Source organism: Melanerpes formicivorus, unplaced genomic scaffold (assembly GCF_026170545.1).
Source record: "Melanerpes formicivorus ecotype bairdi unplaced genomic scaffold, bMelFor1.0.p_v2 SCAF_2, whole genome shotgun sequence".
NCBI lineage: Eukaryota > Metazoa > Chordata > Aves > Piciformes > Picidae > Melanerpes > Melanerpes formicivorus.
In genome coordinates this window covers 29,565,370-29,588,772 of record NW_027142354.1, presented here as the reverse complement: position 1 = coordinate 29,588,772, position 23,403 = coordinate 29,565,370, and the positions used below count along the sequence as shown (strand labels likewise).

Below are 23,403 nucleotides of genomic sequence, written 5' to 3'. Positions count from 1 at the left end.
CCTCCGCACCACGCCTGCACGAAGCCTCCCCACAGAGCCTGAGCCCCCAAGCACCACGCGTCATGAGCGAAAGGCGGGCCACGGGCCACGCGCCACGGCTACTGTCACCCTCCGCCCCGCTGGGTGGCGCATACCCATAGGAACGCCCGTCCACCTCGGGAGCGAGCCCCTGCCAGCCGGAGGCGAGAACTTCCCCTTCCGCGCCAGGCGTTGCTTCCGGTTCAGCAGCGCGCGCAGCCCACGTGGGGCCCAGCGCGGAGTGGCAGGGAAGGAGGTGAGTATCCGGGACGGGGGGGACATGTCACCGCCTGCCCCTGTCTCTTTTTTGCCGCAGTTTGGCTGGGGCCTGCCCAGCCCCACGTTTCTGCACCCCCGAGGGGCAGCTGACAGTATGGCCTGCAGCGGGACGGGACGGGACGGGGCGGGGCTGGGGGGAGAGACGGGATGTCCCCGAGCAGCTGCTTTATCCGCCTGCCGGCTTTGGTTTTCTTTCATTAGGCTTCTTTGGAGGCTCCTTTACTCGAAAGTCGGAGCTATGACGTCCCTCGCGGAGCAGCTGAAGCGGCTGGCACTTCCCCAAACTGATCCCAGCCTCCTCGACCGCAGCGAAGCAGCATCGCTGCTATTCAGTTGCAAAGAAGCCGCGAGTATTGACAGGGACACGTTTTTTGCAATCGGTGAGTTAGCTGTTCATGTGCCAGTGGTTTTAAAAATCACCTGTTCAGAAAACATCTGGAGAGAGATAAGTGGGAAAGTCAAGAAAAGCCAAAAGGATCACTCAAGACATTACAAGCTAGTCAGCATCACTCGTGGCTAGTTAGTACAGATTGCTCAGTCTTGTGTTTGGCTGAGTTTGAAGGTGGAGGTTTTATGGTCTCTGATACAGTATTAGGCCTCTGATCCAATGTTTAAAAAAAAAAATCAGTCCATACATAGGCTTGGGATTTCTTATGTTCTGGCTTGCATCTCTTGCCTCCCATCATTCCATTGTGCATCTCTGAGAAGACTCTGGCTCCATCTCCTTGATAACCTATACTATGGCCTATTAAGTAGTTGCAGACAGAAGGAAGATTTCCTTTTTTCCTTGCTCTTATCCAGGCTGAAAAGATTTTTCACTGTATTTTATTTTCCAGTCCCGTCACCATCAGGCATTCCTCTCCCTCACTTGGACTGATACAGCATTGTTTTACTTCCACTTATGAGCTAGAAATTTCCCACAGTACTCCAGTGGCACTCTCACAAATGGAGATAACAGTTCACCTCTCTTACTTAGCCTGCTGACTGCACTTGCACAAATACAGCCAAGGATGCTGCTGGCCTTCATAGCAGCAAGAGCACACTGCTGATATTTGTCAATGTGTTTTTTTCTTTATCAGTTAAGAAATACTTCAAGTGTAGAAAAAAATTGAGCCTTAGACCTGTTAACTATTTGATTTGGTTTGCTTCATGAGAATGACGTACACCAGTGTATCAAAGAAGTTGGATATGCCAGTGAGTAGGTTGGTGGGCAGGACTGGTGAATAAAACTGGTGCATTTAAAGCATTCTTCAATTATACTTTTTTTCCCACAGGATGCACTGGTTTAGAAGAGCTGATGGGGATCGATCCCTCATTTGAAGTGTTCCGGTCCAGTTTGTTCAGTTCAACATCCAAAGGCCTGGAACGCAGTGTTCAGTCTAAAGCAGTAAATCAGCAGCTGAATAAGAATATTTCGTTATTTCTGATTCATCTGTCCCCTTACTTTATGCTTAAGCCTGCCCAGAAGTGCCTTGAATGGCTGATTCACAGGTAATCCAGCAAGTATCCTACATGCCAATAAACAGGGCTAATAGAAGTGCCAGATTGTTTTTAGCTTGGTAAGAAACATTTGAATAATTTTACTTTAGTTTCCCAAAAGTACAGGATAAAATGTTAAAAATAGCTATTTGGGCCTAGTCTTTATAGGGCCAGATGTTCTCTTTTTGCCAGTTAGATTGTTATTTTTGATAAATTTCCATTAAATTGTTGATCTGTCATGATATTCTGTATAAAAGCGATTTTTTTTGTTGCCTGTCTTTCACTAAATTTACCCAGCTCTAGCTATCTTACAGAGGACCTAGAGAGGCTTTTAGAAATGGGCTGTGTTAAATATTTTAATATTTTCAGTATTCACTGTGAAGCATTAATATCATACCCTTGTATTAAAACATGAGCTGAGTATTTTTATTTCAGAGTTATGCAGGGAGATGTGAAGAAAAAACCAAACATTTTGTGAGGCGGTATTTATTTATATAAATTAACCTATCCAAATGCAGGAAATGTGATATTTCATGTCATGGAAGGGTAAGGGATTATGTTGATACAAATAATTTTTAATTGCCTATATGTTTTTTTCTTTAGGTTTCACATCCATCTCTACAATCAAGATAGTTTGATTGGCTGTGTTCTGCCATATCATGAGACTAAACTATTTGTCAGAGTTATTCAGCTTCTGAATATAAAAAGCCCAACTCATAAATGGCACTGGATGGATCCAATAAGGGTAAAAAGTATTTAACAAATGCAAGTTGGGAGAAACATGAGGAACTTTATTAATCATATTTTGACTCCTCTACTAGATTTATAAATATGGTCCACCTGTTCATGTGGTTAGTTGGAGAACTGTAAGATAATTATAAAAAGCTTTGATTATAATTACTCTTTGTTTTGGCAAGAGTTAAAGTATGTTTTTAAGATGCAAGTATTTGCTATTGCTAGGAAGATGTCAGTTACTAAAATGTGTGGTTATTTGATTATAGGTTATGTGCAGTGCTCTTCATCAGCTGTCTTAATGTAGATAGATAAAATTCCAGAGAGGAACGAGGGTTTCCATTGCTTAATTTAGATGGTGTTAACTGAGCAGTAAGATTAATTTAGAGGTTATATTAAATTTTACTTTGGATACTTCACTTTACCCTTCAGTGTTCTAATTTTGCTTTTTTCACCATGTAAAGAAACCTGGAGTCCCACTGGCAAGGGGTACTGTCATTACACACTGCTACAAAGACCACAATTTCATGGATTTCATCTGCAGGCTTGTGGCAAAATCTGTGAAGGTTGGTTATTTATTCTAGAACTTTTATTTTTGTCGTCCTTTGGTTTTCATCATTTTTCTATATGTATAGAATTATGCTGTTTACTAACATTTTTAAGTGCATATTAAACATTAACAGAAGTAATTTATGAAATGACATAAGAAAATAGGAAACTTTCTTATTTGTATAGATTACAGTCTGTCAGAAATTCTTGTAAGAAAGGAAAACCAGTGAGCCATGGCAAAACAATTCAGCAGTACTGTATTATTTAAAGATACTCTTGCTTTTAAGTATTTAGTTGTCTTCATTTCCCTTATAAAGTCATTCCTGCTATTAATATGTAAGTGTGCTTTGAATTTGGGTATCTCTTCGAGAGTTGTCACGGGTGTTTTAAATGTACATCTTCAAATATTAATGAGAATGTAGAATTGAGAATGTTAGAAGGTGAGTGGGTTTATTTGGTTTTGCAGTTAGTGTCAAATGGAGAACAAGTTTTATTGTTCCAGAAGGGTAAGATGTGCTACAGTTCCAACTATTTAGAGAACTAGAATGCACATACTGTCAAACTAAGCAATGCACACACAATAATAGGTTTTGTTCACAGATGTAATGGGGAGTGTTAAATGTATACCAGTCAGCTTCTTGGCTATCCAGTTCTCAGTCTTGAACATTACACCAAAATCATGATTGATTTAGACAACCTTGTTATGACTAAGTACAGTAGTAGAGGTAATTCCATTTCCTTCTACCTTGTCAGCAAGGGGAGCAGTAACCCCTGCTTAGGACAAGGTGGTGACTTAAGGTATGCCAGCAGGAATGTGTAGAGCACATATGATGGAGTTTTGATATTTTACTGGTTTGGGGGTAAGCACATTTCCACTTTTTTTCTGGTGTCTGAACAATTGATTTTTCTGTGGTCCAGGTCTTTTCAGAGTGTCCTGGCAACTCATCTCAACTGAGAGTTCTTCTTGTGTTTTATGCCTCCACCATTGTATCAGCGCTTGGAGCTGCAGAGAAGATAACAGATGCTATAGTCTCTATGCTGCTCCCTTACATTCAAAAGGTATTTGAAGCTTTGTTTGCCTTCCCATGTGATGGAGTGTACTGTGTTCTGTCTATGTGTGTCTGCAGAGAACATTTAAGAGGGACAGTCTGTGTAAAGTGGTATTGTACTACTCTTAGCCTGCTTTGAAAAATCAGGCAGGTGAAGGTCCATGAATACTATTCACACCTCAGACGAGCACTTTCAGAACTCTGTTTCCTACTCTGCATGAAGAATGGAGCTGTGAGAAATAGATACAGAGTTTTAATGAACCTCTGCTTTAAATACTTACCATGCTGAACAATGAGGAAATGGAGTCAGAGTATGCAGCTTGCTTTAATATCCTTCGTACAGGATTATTGCTAGTTAATGAAGAGCAGCAGTGAGTGAATATATCTTCTGTGTGACAACTCTTTCCTCCTGAAATCTCTATTTATACATCCCTTAAAATTTAACACATGGAGGAGGTAGCATGAGTCCATGATGTCAGAATGAAAAATATTTTTATGTTAATATACTTTTAAATATTTGTGTGTGTGTGTATGTGTTAAAAATCCACCTTTATCTCTCTTCTTAGGGGTTGAAATCCTCTGTACAGGATTACAGAGCTGCAACATACATGATAATCTGCCAGATGACAGTAAAAGTGACAGTTGAGTCTGCCTTGGTGAATTCCTTGATGGTGCAGATAAGCAAGACTTTAGATAAAGTGCCCTCGTTACTCAGGGATGGGGTATCGTGCTTGAACCTACTTCTACAAACTCAGAAAGGAGACAAACTTGGGAAAAAGTAAGTCTACATGAATTGGGTTTTCTCACTTTTTAGATGCTCAGACTGCTCTTGGATAATTTGATGGTGTTTTTCCTCCTCAGTAAAGGATTACTTTAGCAATTTTTGTAGTTGACATTTCAAAGGGCTCAGCAGTTTCTTTGGCTTACCTTAAAAATCGGTGTGCTCCCTACAGCTAAGAAGTCTGGTATGAGTGTCATTTTTTGCTCCCTTTTCTGCCACTTCCATCAGTAAAAGACTATGGTCAATCTGCAAAACTGAACTCTGCCATTAAGAGTTTTTCTTGGAAGCAGGAATACTGCAAAAGAAGCCAGCATAATGATGGTAGTGCAAATGTGGTGTGTAATAACTTGGAAAAAAATGAAGTTCTGTTCCCTCAGTGGAAGGGCTTTGAGTTTGTATAGTTTGACTCATTAAGTGTAAATACTCCTGTTCCATCACTTCTTTGGTTCCACAAGTCAGATGTTCTTCTGGAAGTACATCAGCCTGTCTGCCTTGACCTGACACAGTTGTCTAGTGCTGTTAAGGTGTGGTTGAATACAGTTATGGAAGTCCTGCATGGTACAGGGAGTTTGCTGGCAGAGATGTTAGCATGGGTATTCCAAAGGAATAAATCTTTGCTGGGATAAGTACAGTGACTACCTTCCAGGTACGAGTTAAAAGCTAAGGTGAGGGGAACTAAGGGGTAGCATGATTGATGCATTATGCAGTATCCGGCCAGGTGGGCATAAAAGGAGACAGGATGAAAGAAATATTTTGTTAGCAGGAAGGGTAATTGCTTCTGTTCTCTTTGAAGGTCTCCTGTTATTTTGCAGTTCTTTTTCCTCCCTCCCTTTTGTGTAATAGATGCACTTCTCACAATACAAGGGTATCTCTTCATGCAATCCTTAGAAGTACTTTTTCTTGTACTAGCAGTTCACGACAATGCAGGTGTCTTCACTGTGCCATTGCAGCAGCAGTGCTCAGCATGGCTGGCAGTACCCTGTTTTCTTCTTGGATATCAAATACACCAGTAAACTTCTGGTGATGAGGTAGTGGAACCCTTTGATTCATCTTATTTTTTTACAATGAGGCCATTACATGATGCTGAGAATTGACTCTTTAGGAAGTCTGCATGGTTTGAAAGTGTTGGTAACTCAGATGAACATACATATTTTATGGGTTTTTTTTATTTCTCTGTTCCATTATGCAGGCCATTTAATTACCTGTGCAAAACCCCAGAACTGGTAACAGTTTTGCAAGGCCTTTCAGCAGACTATGATATCTCTCCTCTTCTGCGTTACCTGTTGCCTCACCTTGTTTGCACTGTCATGAAAAGTGATACAGGTAAGTTAGCTTACAGTTTTCACAGATTTTTTCAGGAAAGATGTCTCCAGTCAGTGTCCTAACTGTGTAATTCTAGCTTCTGCCATTAAGAATGCACCAATACATGTGAAGATGTCATCGAGCTTTTATGTGTGTTGCTTTTTCTTGGTTCAGGAAGCTATTTTAGGTATTGTTGTATCTATACTGCTTTTAATCAGATGTTGATTTGCGCTACTGGAAAGCAGCCTGGTGGAAAAGGATCAGGCAGTGTTGGTAGATGGCCACTGGAACATGAGCCAGCAGTGTGCCCAGGTGGCCAAGGTGGCTGACGGCATTGTGGCCTATATCAAAAACAGTGTGTCCAGCAGGAGTACGAAAGTGATTGTGCCCCTGTACTTGACTCCTGGTGAGGCCACAGCCTGAGTACTGTATTCGGTTCTGGGTGCCATAGTATAGGAAAGACATTGAGGTCCTGGAGCATGTCCAGAGAAAATCAGTGAAGCTGGTGAGGGGTTTGGATGGCATGTCATAGGGGGACATGCTGAGGGAGCTGGGGTTGTTCAGTCTGGAGTGGAGAAGGCTAAAAGGAGATCTTACTGCACTCTACAACTACCTGAGGGGAGGCTGTAGTGAGGCTGGTGTTGGTCTCTTCTCCCAAGTAACTTGTGATACCATGAAAGGAAATGGGTTTAAGTTGTGCCAGGGGAGGTTTAGATTGGATATTAGGAAAATCTTGTTGACTGAGAGAGTGGTGAGGTGTTGGAACGGGCTGCCCAGGGAGGTAGTGGAGTCACCGTCCCTGGAGGTGTTCAAAAAGTGTGTTGATGTGGTGCTTCAGGATATGGTTTAGTGGTCAGGGTAGCTGGATTACAGTTGGACTCGATCTTAAAGGTCTTTTACAGGCTGGGTTATTCTATGATTCTAGTTTAGCAGTCATTTTGATCTATGAAAATCCTGACTCAGATCTGTTATAGTACTGCAAAATAACTTTTAGGTAGATTACCTGTACTTCATATGTAGTTTAAGTAGGGGCAGTCTATATTTACCTGAGTCTGTGTGTGCCTGGAGACACTTTGGGACAGCAAGGCTGCCTGGCATGCAGTAGTAGCCAAATCATGACTGGGAAAGCTTTTTAGCTGAAAAGGTCCGTATTCACACCAGGGAATGCTGCAGGGAGTTGCTAGCATGAGTTGTGGTAAGAGGTGTCGAAGGTTCCAAAGCATACCTGAATTTATTGGTAGCAATACAGCCTTTGGCATTTTAATGACATTAGTATAAAAGCATTGCCATCAGCTCACAGGGAATTAGTGCTAGTAATCAGTGAATGTTGTGGTCTTAGAGTTGTGTGTGTAATTCACTAGATGATGATGCTGGTACGAGCTATTAGATTTAATAGACATGAAAGAGTTACTCTCAAATTATTGCTCATCTCTTATAATGATTCATTGTTCTTAGAGGAACAAGGAGAATCTGAGGAGACAGAGAATCAGATTTACTTCAAACATCTTGAAGCTATCCTTCAGAGTATACCACTGGAAAAAGATTTAGATCACCTGTTGGCTTCGTGAGTTAACTTCAATTATTATTCTTCTACAGTACTACAGTAATTTCTTGTTTAACATAAACTAATTCCTGACGATGACATTAGCATATGAGCATGTTTTTCTGATTTCTCAAGTTAACTCCAAACCTGGATTTTGAAACTGAAACATTGGTAGTCCAGAAGAGCCATGCTTTAATGCATGTGCAAGCGCTGATGGGACAGAGTGAAACTTAAGTCCCGGACAAAATCTGTACTTGCAATAAGTAATACATATTAATCCTAACCTGTTTAGCAGTGTGCTTAATAATATTAATGAAAACTACTATCCAAAAAATGGTGACTTTTTCTTTTGCTTGTAATTTTAGCAAGTTTCTTGAAGAGTTTATCTTGTGTGGTACAGAGTTTGAATCTAATCCTGTGAAAATGGCTGCACTAAATCAAAAGATGCTCCCTCTTATCAGACTTCTTGAGAGAAAGTAAGTTCTATTTTTCTGTGACAGGTCCACAATCTCTAGAGTGGTGATGTCAGCTGCAGTCTTGGCTTATTTGGCATAGTAAGCACAATATTCTTCCCTAAATAAAGTAAAAATAACTGTCTCCTAATCTCTGTCCAGACATTATTTTACTGATCTGCCCGTACGTACTTTGTTGCCACTAATATATGGACAAAGACCAATGGACAGCAGCTGTTTCCTGTGTAGCAAGATCCTTTCTGTGCATTATTTATCCTAGTGGTCTGTGTATTGTTCAGCTGTGTTGAGACATAATAGTTGTTTGCCTTTGCAAAGTTACTTAAAAGTAGCTGGTTTAGATGCATGTGTGTATTCAGCTTCGTTATATTTCCCTGTATTTCTTTAGTATATATATCTTCTTTTGTAATTCTCGGTGGAAAATGTTGGGTTTTTTTTCTGTTGGCAGATATCCTAAAACCTTAGACAGTGTATTAGAGAAGCATCTGGAAGATTGCACAGATGAGACTGAGCAAAATCTTTTTCACCAATTCATTTCTCTTTCACTGAGCTGTGGCAAGTACAAGGTAGGTAGAAGCTAAGTTCATGATCCTAGCTATTAGTTATACTGGCTGATATTTTGAGAAATTTCTGCTCTGTCTTCTTTCTAAACAAAATATTTTATCATTCCTAACAATAAAAACCTTGGAAAAACCCCAAACTTAAACTTAACTGTGATTTGGGGGAGGGGAGGAAGGTGGCTTGCTCAAAATTGTGGTAAAATTATAAGCCATCAAATCTTTTTAAGTTTTTGTTTATTATGAATAGTCATGCATGTGAGCTTTTTCTTATGGTTAAAATTTATGGTCAATAGTGACAACATGGTGTGCTCAGCAAGGCCTCTTTTTAGAGATTTTGTCCATTTCAGAGGTATTTGTTTTGGGAAACTTGACAAACAAATTTCCTTTGAGAGAAGATGACTGGTCCTTTTTGTTGCATTGATTTTATGAATGGTTACAATCAGTAATATGGAATAATACAGTGACTGCAGAGTTATTCCTGTGCCATTTCTGAAAATCAATTGAAGAGCAGTCTAACACAGAATAACCATGAGTGCAGCAGACCTGTCCAAGAAATATATTACTAAGAGGTAGTTAGTATTGTGACTATTGTTTGCAGTTACCAAAAGACAGAATTCACATAGGGAAAATAATAATCTACATAAAGAAGTGCTTTGCCTGTTTTTGTCCTGATTTAGTGAAGGCACAGATTCTGTGACTGAATAACAAGTGGGTTAACAGAAAAAGAAGGCATGTAGAACAAAGGCATATGACTCTCTTCGAGCCGTTAAGGTTCCTGAGATAAGTGCATGCAGTTGGATTGGCAGAGATGCCTTTTTACCAGTTTCTATCTGTGCTTTGTCACACTGACACTGTCACTAGACTTTTCTCAGAATCCTTAGATAAGTGTAGTGCTTTTCTAGGACAAAAAGGTGTCTGTGGGTTACTGTACTTTGCAATCTGTATTCCAAAAACTGTCTGCCAAATCTGAAACAGTTACACAACATGATTGTTCTGTAATTAATGCTTCTATGAGTCTGAATTACACAGATTTTCTTCTGGTACAAAAAACTGCTCAAATAATTTATCCTGTTATATATACTTCAAGTATTTTTAACATGCATTAAGTCACTCTGAAATCTATATTTCAGTTTCTGGAAGACTCTGATACCTCCCTTCTGCTTAGTTTAAATCACCCTCAGCCAGCTGTGCGGGTCCTGGCGCTTCAGCATTTGAAAGATGTCATTGAAACATCAAAGGTTTGTTTGTGTCCTGAATCTTTCACTTAGAGAACTTAAACCAAAATCTTCAAAAAGCTGTTAGCTATACCTATCAGTTGAATATGAGTGGTACATTAATTTAGTCATATGTTCACTGGTTTTGATGGTATTTTGAGTTGGCTTCTGTCAGCATTTCCCCCTGTTTCGGAGACTGGATGTAGTTCTTATTTATTAAGCTGCTTGTAGTTTAAGGGATAATTGTAGTTTTCTTTTGCTGTTGAAAGTTAACCTGCCTGTAAGGGTTAATTTAGATTACATTACCACTTTTCTTGTACTCAGTTTCAGGTATTTCATTAAAAGCCTGTAAATTGTGCTACCAACAAACTATGGATTTGTTCTTTGAATCTTTTTTTTTTTGGTTTTTTTTTTCTCCATTTTTTCAGGAAGGCTTTGATCAGTCTTTCATAGAAGAAGCCATTTTTGGTCGGCTTAAGGATGACAACAAAGATGTTGTGATGTCTGCTCTCAGTTCTTTGGAGGTAAGAGTGTATTCTTTGATATGTCAGGTGAGATTTTAGCTGATCTTGAATGTGTGTGTCCGGAATATATTCTTTGTAATTATCCTTCTCTTTATGTCCTTAGTGTGTGGCTTCTGCCCTTCGGGTCAGGATGAAGCAGCACAAATTTAGGAGCTTGTGTTGTTTCCTGGCTCACCGTTTCCTCCCCCCCAGATTTCTATTCCTGCTTTCCCAAAGTGTTTGTGGTTAGCCTGAATTTATTGATTTAAAAAAAACCCAAATTTCCCTGTAGCTGCTAAAGCATATTTTAATCTTTGGCTCTTATTTAAAATGTGCTCCCTGTTTATCCTGCACAATTTTCCTATAAAAACGCAAGCCATGTTACCTGCCATTTGGATGGAAAATGATGCACTGACAAATCATTACGCTAGTGAGAAGTGTTCAGTTGAGTTTTTCCATATGAGAGTCATTTGGTCAGTTGATAATGGCAAAGTCCTGAACTACAGCTCAGGTTTACTGGATAGGACTCTGGTATGCATTGCACTGATTGTTTCCAGCTAGAGTAACAGCTTTTTTTTATTGCTTCTGCTAGTAGTAGTGGAGAATATTATTAGCAGTGATGTAGTTGGTCTTGTGTGTTCATTCATTCTCAGTTACTGAAAAATAGGAACAGATGCACATGAGTGATTCTTTAAACTTTAGAATCCTTTGTTAATGTGCCTTAGATTTTTGTCATACAGATGCTATGTAAAGTAAAAACAGCTCTTATTTAATTACAAAGTGTTTTATTTATTGTTTATGAGATTTACTAAATATGTATGCATTTAATAAATTCTCCATCCTTTAGCACATGAAGAGCACATGCTGGACAGCCTTATAAATTCTGTTTACCCTGATAATATTTTTACTAACTGATTGTCAATAGGAGTACCATTGGTAATATTTGATCTCTGTTTCTGCTAAGTATAGCAGATGTGTTTTCCATTATGATACAGTAAATTATTTTGCATTTTCTTATAATTTCTTTTCTTTTTCTTTATCACTTTTCAGATTTACAGGAAACAATTAAATCCTGAACTAGTAGTGTCAAGTCTTTTGAACATCTTCCAGAATGCTGATCTTTCAAAGGATGGAAAGTGGTATGTGTGTGCCTTTTTTCAGTCTACATTCATTCTGTAAAGATTATGTTTTTTAAAGTATCTCTCAAGAATGGTTTATAAACTGTTTTTCACTTAAAATACTTTTTGTTATGCTCTATCTATGCTGAGTTACAAGAGAAATGAGCAATGATTTGCATACCATTTCCCATGAATTCCTTATTTATTCTCACTGCTGTTTGGGTTCAGAAGATTGCCATGGAAAATGGAGAACAAATCAAAGAATTACTGTTGGTATGGTTGAGGAATGGATCTTCAGCATGACTTGGTTTCTTTCAGGTACAAGGTTCTGGAGCGAGCAATAAAAATTTTATTCGAAGAGGAGATTTTGAAAGAGAAAAAGGAGCTCTTAGATGAAGCAGTAATGCGTTTGTTACCTTTTATGGTTATTACTACTGTGAATTCAAAATCTTCAGATTGGAAAATGGCCATTTGTCTATCAGAATCTGATCTCTGCACCTTACACCCTTTACTGAAAGGTTGGCGAGAAGGTAAAGCATTATTTGTAACTGATTTGGTAAAAAAATGGTGATGACAATTTAGGATGTTATCCTTACTGAGCCTAAAAACTTAAGAAGGCTGGCTGCAACTAACAAGCTATCATGCTGTCAGTGGCATTCCTTAAAATCTCATTGAAAAAAGGAAGAAATTCTCTAGTATGTCACTGACTGTTTATGAATACTAGTGACCCACCAGTGTTTTAATATGGAATTTGCATACCTAGATTGTCTGATTTTTCTGACTTTTTTTTTTTTTTTTCCTTTGGAATAGCTCTTCAAGAGGCAATTGAATCTAGCGACCCCACAGAGTTGATTGGAGTGGCCAACAACAAAATGATTCTGCTACTTTCTGAAAACATGACTTCAGGGGACTCTCCCTTACTATTGCAAACGGTACGTGCACCATGTTAGCCTAACCACAAGAGATCTTATTTTCTGAATGGTCACTGTAGTAGAACAAATGTGGTATAGAAGAACTTTATATGTGCTCTTCTTAGCATTAGTGTGTTATCATCAAGCTGATAGATGTGTGTGTGTATGTGTATATATACGTGTGTATATCTATATAATATATACATATAAGAAAAAATAACAAACCCCAGCACAATCTAGATAAGTCAGATTTCAACTTTAATGTAAGCTTTTATCTCTTTGGAAAAATGATTAATATAACTAATTTTCAGGATTTTTTTATTTTCCTGAAGAATAATTCTAGAGAATAAACAAACATACCTGTGGGTAGTTCATAGAAACTGTGTATTGTCAGGTTGCAGAGTATACCATTACAGCTGCTGTTACCAATGATAGAAGGTAACAAGGATTATCCGGATATGTAAATGAAAAGCAGTTTAAAGTCATTTTCCTCTACTCCTTTTCCTAAGGTTAACAACCTGGTTCTTGTTGCTGAAATGGAATCTGAGAGTGTACAGCAAAAAGTAACTACTTACATAATCGGTTCAGTGCTTGCTCAGTGCTGCTGCAATACCCAGATGAAGGAAAGTTACTTTTCAGTTGCTATCAGAGTCTTCCATTTCTTGGATAAAAAAATGAAAAATCTCAGAGTCTGTGATCCTGCAGAGGTAAGATGCAAAGAGTTTGGAGGGGGCATTTTCTTCATAATGGAGACATCTTGTTTTATTGGAGAGCAAGAAGTTAAGAAACCTTGATAAGGACTAAAAATCTTGACTTTATTTTTTTCAGAGTAAAACCACAGACTTGGCAACTGTACTAAAAGCTGCCATTAAAAGTTGCTCTTACATTTTACCACTGCATTGTGTCTGCATTAAAAAGTTAGTAACTCCAGCGCTTTAGGCCTGCCATCTCACCACCTGATTTAATGTTTCAGTGGTGTCGACTTGGCACAAATTTTGGGGCATTTCTACCAGCTACCCTTTGGTATCATGTGGTGTCATTATTTGTCTTAGGAATATCAGAATTTTAGTCATGAGGTAAAGTTTTTTGCTGTCTTGTTTAATAGAGGCCAGACAGAAATGCAACTGAGTATGAAATGGTCAGAGAGCTGGAATATCTCTCCTATGAGGAAAGGCTGAGAGACTTGAGGTTGTTAGCCTGGAGAAGAGAAAGCTCCAGGGATACCTTATTGTGGCCTTCTAATACTTGAAAGGGCCCTGTAAGAAAGATGGAGAGACTTTAGCAGGGCCTGTAGTGACAACAAGGGGCAATGGTTTCAATCTAAAAGAGGGCAGATTTAACTTGGATATAAGGAAGAAAACCTTTACTATGAGGGCAGTAAGGCACTAGAGCAAGGTTAGCCAAAGCAGCTGTGGACACCCAATCCCTGGAAGTGTTCAAGGCCAGGTTGGATGGGGCTTTGAGCAACCTGGTCTAGTGAAAGATGTCACTGTCCATGGCAGGAAGGCTTTCTCTGGAGTGGATGGTTTTTGAAGAACCTTTCCAACCCAACCCACTCTGATTCTATGAATTTCAACCCCAAGCAAGTCCTTGCAACAATATCAGAAACTGAATTTGTTGGGGTTTGGTTTATCCTGCAGCTCCATGAGCATTTGTACTGACTGGCAGGAAGAGAAGCCATTAGAGAGGAAGCAACAGTGTTTAGAAAGAGTATTTCTGCGTCTCTGTTACATTTTTGTTTTAATTTTATGTGTATTTTCCACAGGGGCCTTCTTGATTTATTTTGTTGTTGTTGAAACAGTTTCCTCTTTTTTTTTTTTTTTTCTGTGTGAAAAACCCATATGAATGGGGCTGGATTCCTGTGTAGGCACCCACCCCCAAATAGCAGTACAAGATAATTAGTTATTCTGACCTTAGATGATTGTAAAAAGAGTTTTTGTATATAGGAATATATCAAAGATCTGGATTACGTTGCTGGAACAAAGCTAGATGAAAGGATTACACTGTGCACAAAATGCTGAGAGTAACTCCTAATGCCTTTGAAAAGAGAAATTTAGAGAAATCGATATATTACACTTCTGTTACCTCACGTACATACACTTCATTTCGGTAGCAAGAGCTGGCATAGGTTTTAAAACTGCAAATGCAAGTTTAAATGTAAAATCAAAAAATGTAATTCACTTCCTCAGGATACCTTTTTTTGAGGTTAAAAATTAAATACTGCTGAATTTTAGCACTGAATTTATGCCTTCTGTTGCATGAAATGTTGACAGTATACATTAAAATTAATTTTCATTCACAGGAAACTCCCCTGAATTGGTCTGTTGAAACAGCAGAGGAAACTTTGATGCCTCAGGATCTGTTAACTGCATACATAGATAAGCTCAATAGTGAGCAGACTGCTTATGCAGAGGAGTCAGCTATGTTCTTGTTCTTATTGAAAAGCTTCATTAATGGCCTAAAACCTCCTCTTTCCTTTTCAAAAGGTAGGTGTATGATTTTGACTGCCTTTTATATACAGTGCAAGTGAAGAAGGAAGATTAACTGTCTTCAGAGCTTGGTAGAAGCAACCCTTGCTTCCCTAAGCTTCTTCCCTTGTTTTTATTGAGATCATCTTGTGCACATGCAATCAGCCAAATATTTTGTCTTCTTTTAAGCAGGCATGTCTGTTTTCTCTTGATGTCTGACGGTGTCCATATGCATCCACTGTGACTTATTTATAACCTGTATTTTTCAGAGGAAACTTGGTGGAATCCCGAATCTCTGAATCAAGATAGTAAGGACTACCTGCACCTCCTTTTGGGGCTGTTTGACCTTCTTGTATGTGGAGCTAGTGAGGGAAGCAATGCCACTCAGTACAGAGCACTGATGAATCTCTTACTCAAGGTATTTTTTGCACTTGTTGCTCTGAATTATTAGTCAGAATGTATAATTTTAAGGAATGATAAAAATGGAGAACTGATCATGCAGCACTGCTTGTGGCATGCTGTTAGTGCAGCTGGTTATCTAATCCTAATTAAATATTATAATGGAAAATGAAATAAAGAAAAAACCCAATAAATGCAGAATTGAGGCAAAGGTGAAAACAGTACTGACTATCAGGACAAAGTCAAGAGCTTGACGTTTTAGCTAAAAGGTGTTTTGGTCCTATCTGGGAGCAAAGCTACCAGCTTACTCTGTAAAATTTGAAGGAAAAATTCAGAAGACATTGCATGTTTCCTTATGACATCATCTCGTGTTTTTTCACTCACAGCAAGTGATACATTTTTGTGGAGAGAATAAGGGGGTTTGGTAATCTGTATTATAGATCACAGGAGTAATAACTGTACATTCTGAGGAAAATAGAAGCCAGGCACTGACACAAAGCATCAGTTATGGAATTTGATGCTGTTTCATCAGAACTTCACATGACAAACCGAGGAAAGAAGGAATAACAGCTTGTTTCTGATCTTATATATTAGTTTGTCTAATTATCAGTCACTCCAAACTCTAGTGAAATTATAGTGATACTCAGCTGTTATGGAGGTTGATTCATTGTCTGGCTAGATAAAAGCTGTTGACAGGAAAGCATGGATGTTACTTTGATGAGATTTTTGACTGAGCAAGCTGGGTCATACTGCAGAGAAGAGATGGAGGAGGGACTGCAGAAGGCTTGCAGAATGGGGTTAGTAATGTCCTAAGACCTAGTGAAGGCAAAAAGCTGCAACAATAATTTCCTTCTTTCGCTTGTGGAGTACTGCTGGTCTCCCATTTTGAGAGTGTTGAAGTTGAAAGGGGCAATAGAGTTGTCTTTGCTCTAGAACAGTTAATGTAACAACTAGAACCTAGATCTTGATGGATGAGTGGAAAATAGAATAGATAAGAGTATCAGAAGCTTTATCAGTTGTTCTGGCAAGCAGTGTTCAATCTGCAGGATGTTGAGTGGGCACTCCAGTTTGATGAATGAAGAGCTCTTAGGATTCCAGAGAGCACTTTGCAGACAGAAAGCATGCTAGCCATTGCCAGACTTGTAGTAAGCAAGACCATTAGATTGATTTAGAATACTATTAGGAGGCAGTGTAACGGCTTCAGAATCAAAACTGCCCTCGTTAAATTTTGACAGGGACATCCTAAAGCAAACTTGCAGTAACTGTATGTAGATGTGGCAAAAACTAAATTGAGTAAGTCTTCTTGGAGCAGTTATTACTGTTGAAGATACAAGAGGACACTTTGTCCTGTGTCTGTGAGTGATACATTTATGATTCAATGTTTGTTAATTTGGGTCCATGCCCTGTTGTTATAAAGCCTATACAGTTAATCCAGAAAAAAATCTAAGAATAAAGTTTGAAGTGAGTAGTTAGCACAAAAAACTCCTCTACAAGCAAATTGAATGCTCAGCTCCTCTGAGATGCTAGTTCATAGACTTTTGAAAATCACCTTGTATGATTGATGAAAAAGTTAGAGCACATGTAATAGTAAGATTAGTGTATCACAGTATAACTTAGGTTGGAAAGGACCTCGAGGATCACTGAGTCCAACCCATCAACACAGACCCCATGACTAGACCATGGCACCAAGCGCCATGTCCAATCTCCTCTTGAATGCCTCCAGGGACGGTGACTCAACCACCTCCCTGGGCAACCTGTTCCAATGCCGAATGACTCGCTCAGTGAAGAACTTCCTCCTCACCTCGAGTCTAAATCTCCCCTGGCGCAGCTTGAGACTGTGTCCCCTTAGTGCTGCACAAAACAGGAAATAGAATCTATTTAGCATATAAGATTTTCCTTCCACAGTTGACATACCATACAGATGTTCATATGGATGTGTTTCCAGTCTCTTACAATTAAAACAAATTCCTTTGTAATTCCATACCTGTAGACTGCAAGTTTTCCTTTAAGACAGCTGTTACGCAGCATGTGGATTTGGTGCATGCATGCAAGTACTGTTTACCCAAAAGCATCTACTCAGTAACTTTTTCTCCCCAAAGACACTGGATCTGGCTCTCTAGTTCTCTTTCTATGTACTCCTTTGCTTTGGCTGGTTTATTAGATACTGAGTAGTAATTTGCCAAAGAAATTAAAGTACTTTTTTCTTGGTTCTGCCCCCCCCGCCCCTTTTTTTTTTTTTCACATTGAAGGTACACCTAAAAGATTCAGAGGTTCTCTTCAAATTCCTGTCAATTGTATGGACTTACAGTTACAACCTTTCAAATCATCTGTACTATGAAGTCAGTGCAATGCTACAGACTCAAGCTCTCTATATTGGCTATGCGCTGCTTGAGTCACAGACGTACCAAAAGAAGAAACAGCTGCTATCACCATCATCTCTGGGTAAAGTAAAACAGTGTCTGTCTCTCATCCTAAGATTTAATCTTGAGGTTTTTTAATTTATGTCCAATTTTACTATATTTAATACCATGAAGAGTATCTATAGTTTTGTTGAGCTGCACTAGGCTGAGACAGCTCTCTTATTGATTCACTGCTGCAATTACTAGCCCAAGCATGGAAGTATGTGAAACCACTTTTTTTTCAATCTAAAGAGTGTTAAGAAACATGCTTCTAAACTGAAGACGTCATGTACATCACCTCTCTTTCTGTGCGGCCTAAGTATCTCGCAGTCAGTAGCAAGATACGAACTTTCTGAGCTTGAATAGAAGGACTGTGATGAAGAAGTTCAGAGCCATGGATCTGTGAGATGCATATTGGGTTTGTTTTGAGGTTAATAGTGAAAAGACATGACTTTTTAATTCTAAAGTAATGTTGATGCCTCTTCAGGGGCAGACAGAGGAAAATTCTGACCACTGACTTTATTCTATTGTCTTTTCCTTCTTCCTTACGTCAACCTTTTTGTAGTTGTGATGTCTTTGCTAATTAACTTGGGTAGTCCTGTGAGTGAAGTTCGAAGGGCTGCTCTCAACTGCCTCCATTCCTTGAAAGGGATAAAGGAGTCTCTATTTCATCCTGTTCTTCAGCATTTGGAAGACAATGCAGAAGAGATTGTGTCTGACCCTGCATACATAACACAGGTACTTCTGTTATTAAGATGTTCCTTTAAAGTTTTGACTACTGCTCCCACCTTTCTTAAAAGAAATCAAGTTAATTAGGAAAGTTAATTGTATTTGTATACTATAATATTTATTTTTTTTAAAGGACTATAAAAACATTTAAGTGATTTATTACATACAGAGAGTTGAGAATATCAGTCCCATAGGAGCTATCAACTTGTAGTTTACTATCAGATTATTAATTCTGTTTGTATCTAGGCTACACAGAATAAATGTTTCAAAGCATTTTTATTGCAGGAGAAGAACTTAATTTTCACTATGTTAATGAACTAGATCATGGGAACTCTATTTGAGGAACTTGAAACACAACCAAAACAGAAATCCCAGAAGAAAAAATTGTCGGAAGCTTTGGAAAACATACTTGATTGTGTACAGAACCCTATTTTCCCGTCCTATATTGCAAGAAACTTAATGAAAATTCTTAATGAAATCCATGGTGAGGTAAGTGCTGCCTTTCTAGTTTTATAGGTTCTAACTTGACTGAAATGCTGAAATCCAATTTGAGTAATAATCCTCTTAAATAATTCCGTAATGTGTTAGACTATTAGGCATTAAGTTGACACCTCTATTAATACACAGTAGTGCTGCAAAGTATGTATATATTAACCTTGTCTTATCTAGTGTATTCAGAATTCTCTTAAGATCTGGAAAATACCTGAGTTCAGTATTCACAAAAGTGAATGAAATTATGTATTGTTATGCTTTCTCCAGCTGCATGTGTCTTGAAAGGGTCATGAACCGCAGAGAGGATGAGTTGTTCTTGCCTCATGTTTGAGTTTTGTAGGAAACAGCAGTAATCAGTGGAAAAAATGCCTTGTTTCTGTACATGAAAAACACAAAATACTACTCTGCAAAAAGAAAATAGCAAACTAGGAGATGAGCATGTAGTTGTAATCTCACAATAAGTCTTATGTTTTTCCTCTTGAATAGTTGTTGCATAAAATACTGTATGCAATGTATTGCCAAAGAGGAGATGTTGCAGTAAAATGAAGCTATTTTGTTGGGAGCTTATTGAAATGAAAACAGATTAAAAACTTCTGTTACGCATTTCCTCTGTTTGCAGATGATTCTTTCTCACCTCTTGCCTGCACTGGACCGGTTGCTAGAGAAGGTCTTTAAGAAACCTGAGGAAATGTTGAAAGATGAAGTTGTTCTCCTGCATCTCATCCTTGGAAAGTTTAATGAATATTCAGCAGCTCTCTTGTGCAAGAATCAGCAGAGTCTGGACCTATTTATCAAAAGTCTGCATGCTGACAAGAAAATGTATGAAGAAATTCCACCATTTCAGATCACAGCACTTGGACAGGTATGGCTTTGTGACAGATCTTTAATTTCTTTTTATGCTTAAAGTAAATATCAATGTTAAGGATTGAATTTACAAGGATTCTTTCAGTGTTGAGTCTATAGCTTTTGACCTGTCTTTTTTTTTTTAGTACAACTTTTCAGAGTCTCTAGTGTGTTTAAAACTTTATCTTAAGCTTACCAGGAGAAGAAATTGCTCCTTGCTGTATTTTTCCATTTTGACAAGTACAGAATAGAAACTGCATTTGCACACAGATCTGTATCATTGCCTGCAATTACTACTGTTCCACTGTCCTTAGTTTTTTCTCCATCAGGAGCTTTACTTCATGTTTTGCTTCTGGGGAAGATTGTCAAGAAAACAGAATAGGTGAGAAATTTGAAGGAGACTACAAATTCAGGCCTTCTATTAGGCAGGTATTAGTATATACTTAGGAAAGGCTGGCAACAGCAAATTTGTTTCCTCCACCAGGCAAGTTGTCAGAGAAATGTCAGGAATTAATGTCTGATGGATATTTCAGAAGTAAGTACTTTGCATCTAAGGATTTCTGGATATTTGCAGACTATGTAGTTAATGTTTGTGATATATGTGCATACTAGTGTGTGTGTGTGATTGGATGTGTCATATTTAATCTAATATATCTGAGTTCCATAGCTTCTGTTACCCTCTCTCAAGTAACTCTTTCTGCATCATTTCTTTTTTCCCTTTTGCAGATTACTAAACCATTCTTTGCAGCTGTATCCGATGGGACAGTGCAACAGAATCTTTTGAAAGTGTTGTTTGACTTACTGTTAAACTGTAAGAACCCGCTTTGTGCCCAGACGATTAGCAGCGTGTTTAAAGGGGTAAGTGGCAAACTCCAGAACACAGAAATAAATATATTCAAACTTGTGATGGTGGTTCTGTGTTGCTTCATTAAGTAACCCTCATTAAGTAGCACGAAAGGAATCAGAAACTATTTGTCACATACTATTTTGTGTTAAATGCTTGCTTATAAAGTATTTCTTTAAAAGCCATGCAATAATAATTTATTATTTAAATGATAGTATATTTACTATGGAACTATATACTATAGTGTGTATATATATACACTATAGTATATTTACTATGGAACTGGATTCAGAAGTCAGTTTTTTTTCTTCTGCACTGATACTAATTTCCTGGGGTACTCATCATCACTGGAGGTGTTTAAGAAGAGACTGGATGGGGCGCTTGGTGCCATAGTTTAGTTGATCAGATTGTGTTGGGTGATAGGTTGGACTTGATCATCTCGAAGGTCTTTTCCAATCTGGTTCATTCTATTCTGTTATAATAAGTAGACTATATACTTGTATGTGCAGGGAATCATTGTATTTTTTTTAAAAAAGGAGCCATAGATGTGTGACATGACATATTGTTCATTGATACTTGGGTTATTGTTTGTTTCAGATTTCAGTGTGTGCTGATCAGATTGTCAGAGAACTGGAGCCTCCTGAGAAAACCAAAAGTCTGGCCACTGTACAGCAAACCAGAAGGCAGAAAATGCAGCAACAGAGGTAAAATAACTAGAAAGCCAAAAATATTATCTGTACAGTTTGAAAATGCCCCTTGTTTTACCACTTTGCATAGTTTGTATGGAAAGCTTAAGCATCTAGTTCTTCTTTCATCCCCACAGTAAAATAACTCTGAACTACTTTTGGCAGGAGAAAATCAACTCTGGTTGCTGTTTGAGAACTGGTGGAACTGTAGTCAGTGTTTAAAACTACTGGATTTTTATTTTTTTTTATGTTGTTCTTACAGATTCTGGTTTGACACAGTTGAACATGATTTTTGTAGGTAATTAAGCTTGATTAGTAGTGAAGATGTATGGACAAATGACATACACATGGCTGAAGCCTCTGATGCTTATCAAAATGTCCCTGTTCATTGACTGAAAAACAGCATCATCTTTCAGTTAAAACATTGTAATAATCATTAATTTTTAGATCTCTTTGTTTTGTTTCTTTGTGGCCAGCAGGAGCAGGGAGGTCATTGTGCCCCTGTACACTGCACTGGTCAGGCCACACCTTGAGTACTATGTCCAGTTCTGGGCCCCTCAGTTTAGGAAGGATGTTGACTTGCTGGAACGTGTCCAGAGAAGGGCAACGAAGTTGGTGAGGGGTTTGGAACACAAACCGTATGAGGAGAGGCTGAGGGAGCTGGGGTTGCTTAGCCTGGAGAAGAGGAGGCTCAGGGGTGACATTATTGCTCTTAACTACCTTAAGAGAGGTTGTAGACAGGTGGATTTTGGTCTCTTCTCCCAGGTAACCAGCACCAGCACAAGAGGACACAGTCTCAAGCTGTGCCAGGGGAGGTTTAGGCTGGATGTTAGGAAGAAATTCTACACAGAGAGAGTGATTGCCCATTGGAATGGGCTGCCTGGGGAAGTGGTGGAGCTACCATCATTGGAGGTGTTCAGGAGGAGACTTGATGGGGTGCTTGGTGCCATGGTTTAGTTGATTAGGTGGTATTGGATGATAGGTTGGACGTGATGATCTTGAAGGTCTCTTCCAACCTGGTCTGGTCTATTCTATTCTTTTCTATTTCTATTCTTTCCATTCCCATGAGGAAAGAGGTATTTTATCCACTGTCCTTAGTCTCTTCTTCAAACATCAGCTGTCAGACATTGTTGAAACAGTGTATTGAGTTTGTTTTTCTTGGTTTGACCTTCACTTCTTGTTCTGCTTTTTTGACCTTGTTTTCCTTCACTTGACCTTTTTTAACAGTCATCACCCGTAAGACTGATACATCTGTAAACTGTTTCTGACAGTTTGTGGACACAGATGCTTGCACATGCCTGCATAGTCAGTTAGACAACTGGTATTTCCAAAGATGACAAAGAGATCAACATTTGGACATTTACTTGATTGTGGTTTTTTCCCCCCCAGAAGTCTTTTTCCTTGTGTTAGATTTTTGTATATACACAGAAGGCATGCTATACTTTTTTTTTTGAGTTTGGCCTGAATTTTCTGTTGATGGTTTCAAATGTGTGGCTTCTTCAATCAAAACCCCACACACTGCCACCTCTCCCAGGAGAAGCAGTAAAGTTTATTACTACATGAAAGAAAATTTATCTTTTTTTACTGATGTCTGTGTTTGTTCCCTGAAACACTGTGCTGTTTTCTTGGCAAACGTATATCCTGGTTGTCTTTTCAGAAAGCCTCAAGATGCAGAATTGGCACCAGAAACAAGCCACTTCAGTTGGCAGAGAGTTATGCTTATTCTGGAACTACTGCAGCATAAGAAGAAACTCAAACGTCCGCAGGTGTTGGTACCTGCGCTTTTTAACCTGCTGAGCCGGTAATTGCACCTCCATAACATATGTGGCTCTTACAGAATTCTCTTCTGCAGCTGACACTAGAAAGCACTAAAATTTGAGCTGCTTTCTCTTTGCTTTGTTGCCATGATTTGTTGCCTAGCTTGCTTTTATACTTGAACTTCTCGCGGGTAAATCAGATGAGGGGAATAGTTGGTTGTTATGACTTTTTCTCACTTTAAATAATGTGATGGAGTTTTTAAGCTATTTTTTTACCT

At 38.7% G+C, this 23,403-nt stretch overlaps 1 protein-coding gene across 1 annotated transcript in view; it reads left to right on the top strand.

Annotated features, from left to right (window-relative positions):
- Nucleotides 1-255: 255 nt before the first annotated feature.
- The window catches only part of HEATR1 (HEAT repeat containing 1), a 40,588-nt gene continuing 17,440 nt past the window's right edge, over nt 256-23,403 (top strand). The window contains exons 1-26 of the mRNA XM_068155034.1: nt 256-274; nt 499-677; nt 1,572-1,788; nt 2,380-2,521; nt 2,973-3,074; nt 3,976-4,116; nt 4,673-4,884; nt 6,077-6,210; nt 7,645-7,753; nt 8,098-8,208; nt 8,651-8,768; nt 9,893-10,000; nt 10,405-10,500; nt 11,530-11,618; nt 11,916-12,127; nt 12,408-12,529; nt 13,018-13,215; nt 14,811-14,994; nt 15,246-15,394; nt 17,625-17,817; nt 18,340-18,512; nt 18,825-18,992; nt 19,615-19,857; nt 20,565-20,696; nt 21,280-21,386; nt 23,026-23,169. Of these exons, the coding sequence (XP_068011135.1) occupies nt 536-677; nt 1,572-1,788; nt 2,380-2,521; nt 2,973-3,074; nt 3,976-4,116; nt 4,673-4,884; nt 6,077-6,210; nt 7,645-7,753; nt 8,098-8,208; nt 8,651-8,768; nt 9,893-10,000; nt 10,405-10,500; nt 11,530-11,618; nt 11,916-12,127; nt 12,408-12,529; nt 13,018-13,215; nt 14,811-14,994; nt 15,246-15,394; nt 17,625-17,817; nt 18,340-18,512; nt 18,825-18,992; nt 19,615-19,857; nt 20,565-20,696; nt 21,280-21,386; nt 23,026-23,169 (3,746 nt within the window). The 5' untranslated portion in view covers nt 256-274; nt 499-535. The remainder of the gene's footprint in view (nt 275-498; nt 678-1,571; nt 1,789-2,379; nt 2,522-2,972; nt 3,075-3,975; nt 4,117-4,672; nt 4,885-6,076; nt 6,211-7,644; nt 7,754-8,097; nt 8,209-8,650; nt 8,769-9,892; nt 10,001-10,404; nt 10,501-11,529; nt 11,619-11,915; nt 12,128-12,407; nt 12,530-13,017; nt 13,216-14,810; nt 14,995-15,245; nt 15,395-17,624; nt 17,818-18,339; nt 18,513-18,824; nt 18,993-19,614; nt 19,858-20,564; nt 20,697-21,279; nt 21,387-23,025; nt 23,170-23,403) is intronic.